This window comes from Python bivittatus, unplaced genomic scaffold (genome assembly GCF_059951505.1).
Source record: "Python bivittatus isolate LINGU-HERP-01145 unplaced genomic scaffold, Pbiv_v1 ctg000210_np1212, whole genome shotgun sequence".
NCBI classification, from domain to species: domain Eukaryota; kingdom Metazoa; phylum Chordata; class Lepidosauria; order Squamata; family Pythonidae; genus Python; species Python bivittatus.
This window is the reverse complement of record NW_028277053.1, coordinates 224,619-239,273: the sequence shown is the minus strand read 5'-3', so window position 1 is coordinate 239,273 and position 14,655 is coordinate 224,619. Positions and strand designations below refer to the sequence as shown.

Sequence of the window (14,655 nt, the reverse complement as noted above, 5' to 3'; positions counted from 1 at the left end):
CCTAACACAAAAGACATAAGCCGAGTGTCATGTGAAGGTGAGGGATTGAACAAACTAAGCAGGAAGCACTGAATCATGTTCTTATTTTGCCCTGTCTCAAAGCAAGAGTGACAGTCACCAATCTACTTGCTTTGATCAGTAGTTTTAACTGCATATATCAATTTAGATGTAAAATTAAAAATATATATTTTACATAAGATATTGGGGACTGCTTCAGATCCAAAATATGGGACTGAAGTTACAAGGAGCAGTACTGCAGATAATCTGTTTACTTATGTTTCTACATTCTGAGTTTGGTATATAAAAACAGATATTGCAAAAGGGAAAGTTTTGCAGGAGTTGTGTACAAATTCCTGCCCATCTGCAACTTATCTGTATTTATCAATAAACCACGATTAGACACTCCCAAATTCTAGGGTCCTGGCATAGCATACTATTTCCAGTTATTTCAGAGTGGACAGATAAATGTGCCATATTCTGCAATCACTTCTGCAACCCTAAAAGAACCTAAGGCAAGAGAACTTGCTCTCCTTAAGTCCAGAGAACTCCATGTATTAACCTACCCCAAAGGCACATAGCACACAAGATCTGTCTGGAGTTAATTGTCATTTTGGGAACATTTAGGCATTAAAAACAGTAAGACGATTAATCAATTCAGATGGAAGTTATGATTAGAACATTCAAGGCAATAAAGCAAAATTGTCAATTTCCAGAAATCTGTTTCCAGGTATCTACTAAACATTTTAACTGCTTATAGATACCAGTGACAACTTTCTTTTATAAAACAGGTAATGAGTAGTATTTTCATATCTGATCTGTAAAACAGCACAGAACAGAATTCATCAATCTTGTGTCCTCCAAATGTTCAGGACAACAGTTCACGTAACTCCTAACGAGAGTGGTGTGAAGGACATCAAGCTGGGAAAAGCTGCCTAAAAATAATTTTGACCATAACAACTGAATAAGTTATTCAGTGCTAAGATGGATTTGAAGGACCAATTAAAACTAAGCAGGCAATAAAGTCCTTTGTTCTGTCAATTTGAGTTAAGGATGTAAGATGAAAACCTGTTTTAGCAATTCCTAGTTGGAAAAAGATAATAGATTTCTATTGTCTAGAAAGTGTATCATCATAGAACTGATTACAGCTGGAATATTAGGCTTGTAATATTTACCTCTGGTCGCAATTTAAGATATCATCACTAAATAAAATGTTATAATTAGATACAATGCCTTTTAAAAAAATTTTTTAAATGTATTCATCTTTTTTTTAAAAAGACACAAAGGAGCAAACAAGCAAGCAAAAGAAAAAAAAATTGACACAGAAATCTGTAAGTGAAGAAACCAAGATTGTACAGTTAGTACTCAGCATATCGTTGATGAGACATTAACAATAAAAAAGTACATTAAATTATTTTAACAATGTAAGGATTTAAATCCCTGAGCTAAAAAAAATGTATTTGTTAAAGAAACGTTAGGTTTACCTTTATATCTGTCTGCACACAACAGACACACCTATGAACCTCAATCTATTTATTCAGCTTAACTGACAACTTTCATTTCACACACCTTTGTTTCTTATGTAAAGGAAAACTCACCTTAGCAAGGAATCTGAATGGCATCTGCCAGAAGAAGACAGAGGCTTCTTGTTGGCTGTAACCTCCAAGTGTTGACAGAAAAAGCCAAGGGAGCCCTGGGTTACTCTTCTCGAGCTAACCATTAATGCTGCTTAAGCTGGTAAGCTTCTATGGTCAAGTATTCCAGTGGGGTAAGCAGCTCCAGAATCAATATATAGGTCACTTGGCACAGTCAAAACACAAAACTAGGACAGTCTCAGTTTAAAAAGTCTGGAAGCGAGAAGATGATTTTTGGGTCTGTATTTTCTATAATACCATGCAGAAAAATTTTCAACAATTCTGTCTCCAACAGCAGCCACTGATTCTACTCATGGCCGTTGCCAAGGGGGTTCTGCAAATTCCCACATGCCAGGAAGGAAGCAAAATAAATGCCAGGTACACATACAAGTGTGAAATGCTCATAATTTATTAAGTACAAACAAAAGGCAATATATTTTTATTAAATAGGACTATACATCATTCTGACAATTTACTGTTTCTCATTACAGCATCCTGGACACTTCAGACAACTTTGTTGCAAAGCTTTACAGGACAATAAAAGCACGCTTTACACAACTATTTGACAGTTACCTTGCAAGAAGAGGTTAACAAATCTAGTTATTGCATACATGTACCAGACAACAGCTATGGTTTGTACTAGCAATTCAGGTACAGCTGCTCTTTTATGTAATTCAAGAACAGCCATGCCTCAGGTTTCAGTTATTCTGAGAAAAGATGCTTAACAACGTTTGTTGGTTTAGTTATACAAATATACTTTGTTAAATCAAGCTAAAATAACAACAATATACTTTTCTTAAAGGAATGAAGTGAAAAGTATGGGATTTAATAGAATATTCAATCTTTCCAGTATAAATAATGCTAAATCAAAGCAATTGGTATTAAGTACCTATGAGTGTATTTCAGAAGTAAACACATCTGAAGGAGCTAGTGAGTGTATAATAACCAAAATGGCACTTACGAGGCAGTGGAGAAATCCACCAATGCTTGGTTTTTCTGCAATTTACGAATCACAGAATTTGTGCAGAATGTGCTACTGATTTTAAGAACTTTATATAGGAAATTTACATAAGCACAGATAGATTTCCTGAGCAGCTAATAATCCACAGGTAATTTAAAATCTTTGTCTGCTTCCTCTATCCCCTCTCCTTTACATTCTCTCACTTCAATGAATGATTTCTGTTTCTGTGGAAATTACAGCTAGCCATTTATTTAAATTGAAAATGTGCCCTTCAACGAGGGTTGCAAACAGGGTAGCATGAGGTATTTATTAAAACACAGATAAGAGAGCAGGAGAGCCCACAAATTCAAGACTCTTTCCCTGAACACCAAACTATGCCTTGATGTTATTATGGAAATATAAATCAACACAAATACTTCAACTTATATCCCTATTCTAGTTGTCCTACTTAAAGGGGGGGGGGAAGCTTCCCTAAGTATGTGCATCATATATGTGTGTAAAAATGAAATGCAGTTTTTATGACAACATGGAAAAGCTACTGTTAATTCACTCCATACAATTCCAATTTAGCACCTTAATTTTTGAAAGCACCCGCTCAGACTTCAAAAGAGGTGACTATCATCCAGATCTGTCAATTCACTTAACTCATGCCATGTAAGGCCAAGCTAACCACAGAGGTGTTTTGGAAGATAGCTGGAATTTGAACATCTGGATACTGTTCCAAAGAAAACATCTTTGATGTTGCCTCAGGCAATTAATTCTGACTTCCCAGAGTTTACTTTACATTAAGGACACGTACAATAATATTTAGCTGATGCGTTAATTCCGTGGTCTCTGAACTATATAAGCTCCATAGATAAGCTGAGCTTTATATCTAGCCTCTATTAGCCAATGTTGCCCTGCAGGTCCATGGCATATTTTATTTCTCTATTGCTGGGGATTACACTACTGATTTTATAGCATTTACATCCCATTTAAGGTAAAGCCAGATAAGTTTCTGAGGAAAGTTGTTTTAAAGTGTGGATCTATCCCACACACTCCAACACATACACAGCAGTGATTCATTGATACTTCTCTCATGATCCAAATCCTATGATGCTAAAGTATAAGCAGATGCTTGAGAGGACTTATGAGCACTATAATAAGCATCAATGCCATACTTCTAACAATTAAAGGGCAGTATTTGTCTTATCAACCAACGTTTTGCGGTATCCTTTGGCCACCTATAATGTATTTTAAACTCAAAGGAACTCTTGTAAGGTGAGTTATCAGTCACACATTGCTATTGCAACCTTCCCCAACTGATAAATTATGCTATGTCTTGGCTTCAATGGGACTTCAAAGGCATCACCTGACAGCAGTGGCCCACGTGTCACTGGATGGTGGACTGGGAAGGACCCATCCTGGTGGGATGAAATCTCCTTCAGGGTGGTCTGCAGGCACCAAGTATTGATCCCATTCATGCCTTTAAGAGAAAAAGTTAGACAACACACTGAGCACTATATTTAATCTTTGTCTGAATTATTTTATCCACAGCATGTACTCAAACAATTACAGTTGAATACAGAGTTTACAAATAGGTGCAAAATACTGTAGAAACTTGGTTACAGGCAATTTTAATGAATTGTGGCTACTCAGGGGACCATTAAAAAAAACCCAATTCAATTAATGTCCCATCTTTCTTCCAAGAGCATGGAGCTGTGTAGATTAGACCCACTCTGATTGTATCCTCACAATTACTTTGTGAGGTAGATTAATTTAAGAGACAGGCTGCATTACCCCGTTACTGAATTAACCCATTTTGTGGACTTGCACAATAAACCAAATGGCCTGCATTTGTACAACATGCTAAGCCACAAATAATTAGCCAAACTTAACACGTTGTGCAAATGCAGCCATTAGGTTTATAAATGATTTGGTTCAGTATGTGGTGTGAATGCAACATTATTTCTGGGGGACCTGCTGAGTCTGAGTGGTGGGGTGAATAAGGATCTCAAGATTCTAATCTGCGATGGTTACCAATACTAATGCTACTATGGCTAGAGAGGCTGAATCGTGCTAGAGACAGGTTTTACATCTTTCATTAGAGCAATGCTTATATATCACAAAAACAAATGACCTCTCCTAATTTAAAGAGAAATAAAGAAAGCACACAAGGAAATAGTTTGGATTGGGTGGGAAAGAAGACTCATAGAAGTTGTCTCTTGCCCCCATTCATTCCAGTTTCTGGGTCTGGTTAAAACCTCAGGAGTTGTGCAGACTTATTGCAACTGAGCATTAATATCTATAGCAAAGGGATTCAAAAGGAATTCATATGGGACCCTTAATTCAAGACAGCTAAGAATTTCCAGGTTTTTATATAAAACAGCAAAACTCCAACAACCCAAATTGTTTTATTTACTAACAAATGACTCTTACCTGATCTGGATGAGAGCCGGCAAGGAATATTCAGCTTGGAAATAATATTGTGTGAATGGCTCCAAGACGTGGGTAAGTGGAAATTCTTCTAAAAATATAAGTAATAATTAAGGAAATCTTTCCAGCCACAGAAATAAAAGTCTCCACTAATTGTAAGAATAGGTCTCCTAGTTTACTTGTTGATGAGCTGAAGATTTTAAATTCATTTAGTCAGTTCTTGTGTTGACATAGAGGAACTACAGAAATAAAAGATTTGGGGAGTAGTAGTAACTCCTTTTACTTTACTTTGTTTGTTACTGAATCAAAATAAACACTTTCAATGTAAACTATCCCTGCCCCAATGTGGCTACATAAGTAAAGCAGAGCATTCCTGGATTTCAAGTGTAAATCACCTTCCCCAAAAACAGAGCTTGAGCATTCTGAAAATTACCTGGATCCCCAAACAGTTTGGAATCCATTTCACGCTTCTGCTGCAGGAGCTTTTCCTTTTCCTTCTTCTGCTTCTTCTCCATTTCTCTTTTTCTTTCTTCTTCCTGTTCTCCTTCCAGCATGACTCGAAGAGCTCGTTCTTCAGCTTCATAGACTTCGGTGCGTTTTTTAATCAGTGCCTTTAAGTTCTGAACTTCACTTTCAAAGGCTTCATCTGCAGCTGGTGGTGGGCAAACACCTGCACCAAAGGCACCCAAGTGTTTACTGCTATTTCTTTTTCGTTTCAGGAGAATCCCACAGCTACCTTAGGTCAATGGTTCTCAACCTTTCCAAGCTAAAATCCCATCAAACATTCTGTCAAAGAAGCTCAGTCCCACCATGAAAGAAAAAGAAAATCCATTCTTTCTAAGAAGGATGTTTGTATGGTTTATGGGTACATGTTTATCATTTACAGTAGGTTTTATTTCAATAATGTACTTTGTTTCCCATCTAGATTATTTTGGAGTTTGATTTAAATCAATGCCTTAGAAAAAATGAATATGCTATCTTGCATTTTTACCCATCCCTTCTCAGTTCCTCAATTACTGGCAACAGAATAACTGTATGCCTCTTACCCTCTATCCTCCAAGATTGGATTGGATCACTGTCAAGGAAGGAAGGGAAAAAACCAGAACCTACAGTTTATTCCACAGAAATATGCTGGCTATTTATAGAAAACAGACATGAAGCCAGAAAAGCAAGCCATTCCAAGGCTCTTCTGGACAAGGCCTGCCCTGGCTTCTAAACTCTACCAACTTTTTAATGCAAGTCTTCTAAGTTTATAATGACCATTAATATCTAAAGCATGTTTTAATAGGAAAAACAGAAAAGGAAGCTATGTAGGCAAGACTCGCTGATAGAAATGTCCGGGCTTTAACACAAAGTTTCCCAACCGTACAGAGTGCACCAAAAGGAGTAAGCACAGAGTAAAACACACACCCAGAGTCATAATTATGAATGGTAATAAAAGTCCAGAGAGCTTACCTTTCCTTGCTGCTGCTTCTTTTCTTAGCTTCCTAAGCTTTTCTAAGCCACGCAGAATTTCTGCCATTCGCTTGGTGTCTGCTTGCTTTTTTCTCACTTCAGATAACACACTATCTGCAGCAGCTTTAAGTTCTTGTTCCTAAATGAAAATAATGTAATTCTTTTTTTAAAAAAAGCAGTACAGGAAGAAACACAACAACCTGGTAAACAGTAGATAAAAGCGGGTCTGTTGGGTTCTTCGTGCTGAGCTTGTTCATTGACATCCTGCTCTCCCTCCCACTGGTGATGTTACCTAGCCTAGTAATGAAATGCCTGCAAAAAACAACCCAGCTTAGAGAACCCCAAGAACCTGACAAGTCAACCCTGAACTATAATATGAATGTTTAGCTAACATTCTGCCACCAGATGCTTCAGATAATTCACTAGCAGGAGCAAGATGGCAGCGACTCTTAACCCTGTTTCGTCTCCAGCACCTGGTACTTGCTGGATATGGTTATTGTATTTTTATACTGCTGTTATCACATCTCAAAGCAGTTTACAATAAGAACTGTTAATCAAAGTATTAAAGTCATAATCAGATATCAAAATGGTCAAGCCCATTAACAATTAAAAACCTCTTAAATTATTTTAAAGATCCTTTAAAATGCCAGCAAAAAAGGCAGGGTTTTTTTTTCCAATTCATTGAAACATTTTTCCAATGTTGCTCCAGATGACCTGACAATAACCCAGATCCAAGCCAAGCATGGCTTTAAAGGTAATAAATATTAGGGCTGCGCAGAGCATTCCACAGAGGTGCTTCACAAGCGTGTGGGCGTAAGCAAGAGTTTCTCCTCAAAGTGTTCCAGTCGCTGTATCCTCCAGAAGGCTCCGTGGGGCTGCCTGGAAGGCTGTCTCCAGCTGTGTATCTGAATGTGTGTACATACCATTTCGCCGGTGGTCTGAGTAGACACGTTGCTTGTGCGTGCACACACAAGTATAGATAACAAGGGACAGCCTTCAGAGGGAACACACAAACTTTCCAGAGATGCAGCTGATTTAATGCTTTAAGGATGGATTCTTCATTTTGCAGAGCCCCTGTTCTAATTGTTTTTGTACAGCTGTATTAAAAAAAATGCCATACTCTGACATTCCTCAGCTTGAAAGTTTCATATCCCTCGAGGCTTCCTAATTTAATGTATTTTACAGACACCACTCCCATAATTAAAAAGGGCTTTAAAACTCAGAATATGATTAGTGATCTTATAAAAAAGTACAGCTGTTACATCTCAAGTTTTGCCTCAACATTTCAAAGTTTCAGCTTCTTTCTTAGGGCTCAAATAAAGGAGGGAGAACTCAGGATAAGGAGCAAATACAAGCAATCAAACCATTTCATGTTCTTTGAAGTGTAGGTTTCAAGCTGCTAACTAAGTTAAACCTTCAATTTTTTTAAAGACAGGCTACCTTCCCAATAGCTTTCTGAACCAGACTGAAAACCTTCAAAGGGTTCCAGTTGATAACAAAACACTTGCAACTTTCATGGATCAGAGTCTGTTTCAACAGATGCAAAATGCATTCTTGAGAAATTATTTACAGGTAGTCCTCATTTAGCAACCACAACTGGGACTGGCAACTCAGTCATTAAGCAAAGCAGTCACTAAGTGAAACCACAACTACACTTATGATCTTACTTCAAAGCTTTTCTTTGCTTTACAGACCTGAAAAGGTTGTAAATGCAACTGGTCATAAAGCTACTTTTTCATCACTGTGGTAACTGTGAACAGTCATTAAATAAGGCACTCGCTAAACGAGGACAATCTGAATATGAACACCAGGGTACCTTTGTCTCTGCCCACCAACAGCTCTATATGGGACTGGCAAATGGAACAGAACTACAAGGCTTTTGGTTCTTTTGTTTCAAAATATTAATATATTTACCCTTCTGAAAACTTACAGGAGCTAATCTAAATGTCTCAATATTGCTTTTTTTCTTGCAACCACAGGGCCATCACAGCTTCTCTCTTAACATAATGTTCAATGAAGTATACTCCCAGGGGTGCAGTGCAAATCCCACCTTGTTAAATAAGAACTTTACTCTCAATAAAATAAGCACAGAATGATCCTCTATATATCTACTTAGCTTGAAATAGATATGTAGACCCCATGGCAGGTTAAATTAATGGAAAAGGGAACTCAAGATAGATGGGAGTTCCCAAAGGACATATTAAAAGTACAAATCTAAACCCTTCCAGTGAAGAGGAGAAATGGAAGGCTACACAAAGAGCACAGTGGCAATTAAAAAAAAAAAAACCACATACAGGAAATGCAAAGAGACAGACAGTCTGAGAATGTACAACTGGTATCTAAAGAGAAAGCTCAGAATGACCTGAGGTCAGCAAAGAATACTAATAACCAGAAGGGCTTCTTTAGTTGTGTTAAAAAATAAAAGCAAACCAGCTGGCCCATCGAAATGTTAACAGGGTACACATTAACAAAAATGAGTAGGGGATGATTGAAGCTTGAGATTGACAGAGAGGAGAAAATCTTTACTCTGAATGAGCTTAAATCTCCAGGACCAGATGAGCTGCATCCTGCGGTACCAAAGGAACTGGCTGATGGTCCGGCTGAACTGTTTTGAGAAATCCTGGACAAAAAGGGAAGGGAAGGACAGCAAATGTCCCTATTTTCAAAAATGGGAAAAGGGAAGATCCACAAAACTACAGACCTGTCATGTTGACACTGATACCTAGGAACATTCTGCAGCAGATCCCAAAGGGAACAATTTGAAAGTTTCCTGAAACAGGTAATTACCATAAGTCAACATAGGGTTATTAAGAACAAATCTTGCAAGACTGATCTAACATCATTTTTTATTTGCACTTCTTTAATAGATTGCAGGAATGACGTAGACATAATATACTTTGACTTCTGAAAGCATTTGACAAAGCATCAACCGATACACTGATTAACAAGCTAGTTAAGTGTGGGTTGGATGGTCCTGCAATAAAACAACCATAGTTGCCTCAAAAATTGCACTGAAAAGTGCCCATCTGTGGCAGGTTGAAGTGCCTGGGTGAAAGAAAGCGGTTGGGTCAGTGCCAAGGTCATGGGGATTTTTTAGGGAAGATAGATGGCTCAGTAGAAGACTAAGAGCACACAGGCTGAAAGGGGAAAATGCTGGAAGTGTCAGGCCTAGCCCAAGGAACTCCAAGAGACAATGCAAATTCAGTCCAGCTATGTTTATTAGCTACAACCTCTAGCAAGAATCTTCCCAGACTGAAACCCCATCTCCCAAGTCAGCCAGCCACAACAGTGTGAATTCCTCAGGGAGGTGACAGTCTCATCCTCTTGTAGCTCCCACGCTCCTCCGGCAAGCTAAGAAAATGTTTATCTCCCTGAGCCTGGCCTTCATAATTCCATTCCATTACAGGAAGGCACCTTTACAGAGGCATGTATATGGACTTGGTACAGAACATAAAAAGAGCCAGGAAAAGCAGAGAAAGAGGGGTTTTGTTTTTCAGATGCTACAAGACATGCTGCTGGAAAGGATGTCACCTGGTATATGTGGAGTGGAGTGGAGCAGGTCAAGTCCAGAGACTCCAGCCCTGAGATGAGTGAGACCAGGAGGAACATCCCAGATAGGCTTGTGAAAATGTGAAAGACCAGGAGAATGAACTAAGAAGATTCAGATCCTGGACAGTGAAACTTCATGAGTTAAAGATCTGGCTCTTGAGTTTGACAGCAAGAAACCCGGGAGAAAACTCACATTCCAAATAAGGAGAGAATAAAGAAGCTGAAATAAAGCACAAGTGGAAAGGGAGGGAAAAAGAGTTGAGAGGGAGAAAATTAAGTAGGTTATTTCTTATATGTTTATATATACTGTTCTGTACAATATAATCTTCGTAAATTATATTGTCACTTGTATATAGTATTAGCTCATACTACTTTAATAGCTTAAGTATTTTAGTGTCCAGAATGAAGTCCCTCATTTGTTTAAGTACTGGTTATGTACATGCCTGTACCAGCTCCCATCTTGACTCAACCTCTGACACATGGTGGCAGCGGCTGGATAGGAAGTGAATCTAGATGATAACACTTTGACGTAAGTGAGAAAAAGAGACTCCTCAGTGCGAAGAAGGAAGGAATTTGTGGAAGGTTGGTTGCTGGAAAAGAGGTCATGGTACCAACACAAGGAGAATCCTCTATCTTGACCCACCCTCCAACACCATCCATGATTCCTCATGAAACTGGAAGTATCAAGAGAATGAATCTGGGTCCTTTACTCTTCAATGCTGTCAATAATCACAATGGCTTGAATGACAGGCCGGAGAAAATGCTTCTCCATTTTGGAGATGATACAAAATTAGATGGGAAAGCTTGGAACCTTAGAAATGAAATTAAAAAATGGTATCTGATTGAAGAAATGCATTGCAAGTAGTAGAGTAAACTGAAAGAAGTGCAAAGATCTTTACCAAGCCAAAAAAAAAGGCCTTTGTTCCTTTTTTTTGCCTGCCATTAGTGTTAAAATCTCACGTCTAAAAAAATTTTGCCCACCATGGACACAATTGATTTGGTGTGATATCCTCGTGATGATGACACATTCAGAGAGGTAACTGTCAACCATCCATCAATGCCCCTAACTCTTTGGCAGGGAAAAAGCCTGAGATGACCACGAAGACCTGGCTTTTCACCCAGGCCTTTGATGAGGGAAAGTGAACCCTTTCTTCATGGCACTTGCCATCTTTTATCTTTATATGTTTTACTGATTTAAAGAGCACCTGCTGTTTGGAACATCATTCCCCCTCCCCACCCCCAGGTTATATTAGAATTGACTTTACTGGCATTTAGTAAATCCCCGAAAACATATTTTTTTCAACAAACTTGGGGATACCAGAGAAATGGGGAGCCCGCAAGATGGTTACCCTGTTTGTAGGATGCTGGCCGGTCCTCCTGTGATTTTATTTAGACTTGTGTTTAATCGTTTTTCACTGTCGTTTCAGTTGGTTGTTTATTGTATCCCGCCCAGAGTCACGCTTGTGAGATGGGCAGCTATATACAGTGGTACCTCGGGATACGAACGCCTCTACTAATGAACTTTTCGGGTTACGACCAGCTCCGGCCGCAAAAATTTACCTTGATGTGCTAACTCCGCCTCGGGGTACGCCCATTTTTCCGCCCCTGACATGTGGTCCGTGGCCATTTTTCTGCCCGACACGTGGTCCGCGGCCGTTTTCCCGCCGCGCTGCGCAGCGCCCAGCCGTTTTCCCGCCCCGCCACGCGGCGCCCGGCCGTTTTCCCGCCCGACCCGTGGTCTGCGGATGCCAGAACGGATTAACGGTAATTACATTGAACCTTATGGGAAAATTTGCTTTGGGGTGCGACCAAATTCGGAGGGCGGAACGGATTAACTGGATTTACATTGAACCCTATGGGGAAATTTGCGTCGGGTTACGACCAACTCGGGATACGCCCAGTCACGGAACGGATTAAGTTCGTATCCCGAGGTACCGCCGTAAATCGGATACATCAGTAAATAAAGAACAAATCTGACAGCAATTTCTCTGACTGCTGTGAGTCCCCCGGAGGGGCTGAGAGTCGGGCGGCATGCAGGTTTAATAAGTGGGTCTTAGTAATATCCATCAAGGGACGTCACGGATCGGGGCTGGCGGGCGACAAAGGAACCAGAGACACCCCCCCCCCCAAAAAAATAAGACTAGCAAAAAACTCCTTAGAATAGTAAGGACCCACCCGCGGGCTGCCTCTATTTTCTTTCGTTTCCGTATCGTAACCGCCACTACACCGAAGAACCCTCTGCCAAAGCCGGCGCGGCTTCCCAACCCCGGCCGGCCACCGGCCCTCCCCTCCGCCCAGCTTCCCATCCACTGGGGCGCTCTCACCCACCCGGTGCCGGTCCTCCACCTCCTGGGCACGGCGGGCCCTCCAGCGGTCGATGAGGGCCTCGCGCTCGGCGCGGCGGTCCGCCTCCTCCTGGCGGGCGGCGCGGGCCTCCTGCCTCCGCTGCCGGCGCCGCAGCCGCTTCTGGAGGCCGCGCTCCAGCCGCCGCCGCAGCCGCTCCAGGGCGCCCGGCTCGCGGAGCGGCTGCGCCAGCGCGCGCAGCTCCGCCAGCGCGGCCTCGGTCTCGTCCGCCTCGCCCGCCGCCGCCTCATCGCCGCGCCGCCGCCACGCCGCGCACAGCGTCGCCACGCGCGCCGCCGCCCGCAGCGCCTCGCCCGCCGCACGCGCCGCCTCGTCCGCGCCCAGGCCCCGCTCCCGCGGAGGAGCCGCCGCGGCGGCGGGCGCGCGGTGGCGCGCCAGGAAGCGGCTCAGCCAGGCCTCGTCGCGGTCGCCCGCGCCGCCGCCCGTGTCCGAGGCCTCGGGCGCCGGCCGCGGCGGGCCCTCCGGCCTCCATGGCAGGGACGGCCGCTCCGGCGGCGGCGGCCGCCACTGAGGCGGCGGCGGCGGCAAGAAGGGCGGGCCTGCGGGAGACGGCAGGCCCCCGCTTGGAAACGGCGGGAAGAGGGGGCGAGGGAAGGGTTGCGGCGGCGGCCCCCGGAAAGGCCCCGGCGGAGGAAGCGCGGGCGGCGGGAAGGCGGCGGGCTGCGGCGGCCCCGCGAAGCGTGAGGCGAAGGGAGGCGGCGGTTGAGCCATGATCCGGGCACGCCGCGCGGCCTAGTCGCCAGGGGCGTCTTCCCGTGCGGCGCCTCCCTGCGGGGAAGCGGAGCGGCCGGGAGGTGCAGCGCCCCCTGCAGCGTCGGAGGAGCGTCAGCAGCAGGAGCCTGTCCCGGACGGGCGGCGGGGAAGGGGGCGGGTCGTAAAGAAGAGACGGGGCATGCAATTGAAATTGAAATTGAAATCGAAGGCGGGGGCACGGCAGGACCAGCGGGCGACGCCTCCGGGCTGCAGCTTGTTTCTTGCATCTGACCCCAAGGAGTTCCGTTTATCGACCTCTTTGTGCTCCTGGATTGTTTGTGATGTGCCGCTCAAACCCCTGGGCTTAGGATCCGGGGTTGTGGGGGGGTGTTGCGGCTCGCAAAGCGGGCTCAGCAGAGCGTTCCTTTCCCCTAATCGTACTCCTCAAGCAGAACATTTAGGATAGGAAAAAGGGGTGCCTGGTGCAGGGAGCGGGATTCCTTCGGTGCGGTTTGCGCTCTCAGCAAGAGCGGGGCTGAACCCCGCGCAAAAGCCTTCCCGGCTCGTGGTCTTTGGGGGGCAGCAGCAGGGCAGGTCGAGACGCTCTTCTTCCCGGAGGAGGGGATTTCACGCTCCCGAAACTCTGCGGCCCCTCTTGGAAGCGCGCCGGGCCGGCTCGGGGCTCCCGCAGCCGAGCGGTGGGAACGTCTCGCCCACCTGCGGGAACCGTTCCGCGCAAAGTCAGCCGTGGCCAAGAGCGAGCGCCGGAATGATTCGTTGGATTTATCACCGCAGATACGTACACCTAAGGAACATTTACAGAAATATGCATTGCGCGCAAGATAGCCTTTCAAGACGGCAGGCACAGAATTGTTCCACTTTCTGGATCAATCAATCGGGCAAGGACTTTTAGGATACTGATTGCCCTGCACGATGACAGCACCAATCCTGCATCCTGCTGTCTGAAAGGTAAAGCCACATCCCCCAGTTGGAAGCCTGCACGCACTAGATAAGGCAGCATCTTTTGCAACATCCTTTATAACAGAACCATCTCATCTCTGCGATTGTGCATTAAACCAGGCAGGAGATGCGGTCAGAAAGCAATAGACCAGTGTTTCTCAACCTCAGCAACTTTTAAGCTGTGCAGATTTCAACTCCCAGAATTCCCCAGCCAGCATGCTGGTTATTGGCATGCTGGCTGGGGAATTCTGGGAGTTGAAGTCCATACACTGTTGATAAGGTTGAGAAACACTGCAATAAACCGAGGAAGCTGACAATCCTGTGAGCCAACAGTATTTCATCTTTCACAACTTCACGCTAAAAGGCGAGGAACCGTGCATAACAAACCTGCAAGGCACTGAACGTCAGTTCTTTCAGACTCTTTTGGTGACTATCTGATAACTCAAAACAGAGTGAGGAACCTGAAGTTATTTAAGATGCTCCATAACCACCACCAGTCATTACTGCTTGTGACATGGATGGAAATTCCCATCTGTTTTAACCAGCTGATTAAAATAATTACCGGTTTAATTACATCCTTAAACAGAGGTATAATTCCATAAAAGATTTACATCTCAACACAGAGGA

General features: G+C 43.4%; 1 protein-coding gene across 1 annotated transcript; it reads right to left on the bottom strand.

Moving 5' to 3' along the window:
- Nucleotides 1-2,022: 2,022 nt before the first annotated feature.
- Nucleotides 2,023-13,179, bottom strand: PDCD7 (programmed cell death 7). The gene is made up of 5 exons (XM_088139173.1): nucleotides 12,340-13,179; nucleotides 6,463-6,601; nucleotides 5,441-5,677; nucleotides 5,011-5,098; nucleotides 2,023-4,057 (listed from the first exon to the last, which is right to left on the bottom strand). The coding sequence occupies exons 1-5, from the start codon at nucleotides 13,084-13,086 to the stop codon at nucleotides 3,940-3,942; spliced, it is 1,329 nt and encodes a 442-aa protein (XP_087995299.1). The 5' UTR covers nucleotides 13,087-13,179; the 3' UTR covers nucleotides 2,023-3,939.
- Between the last annotated feature and the right edge of the window lie 1,476 nt (nucleotides 13,180-14,655).

Excerpts from the sequence above, each read along its gene's own strand:
- PDCD7 (XM_088139173.1), bottom strand. The coding sequence starts at position 13,086 with ATGGCTCAACCGCCGCCTCCCTTCGCCTCACGCTTCGCGGGGCCGCCG. Across the intron at positions 6,602-12,339 it reads AGGTGGAGGACCGGCACCGG|GAACAAGAACTTAAAGCTGC; the intron begins GTGGGTGAGAGC and ends ATTTTCATTTAG. Across the intron at positions 5,678-6,462 it reads AGAAGCAGCAGCAAGGAAAG|GTGTTTGCCCACCACCAGCT; the intron begins GTAAGCTCTCTG and ends CCTTTGGTGCAG.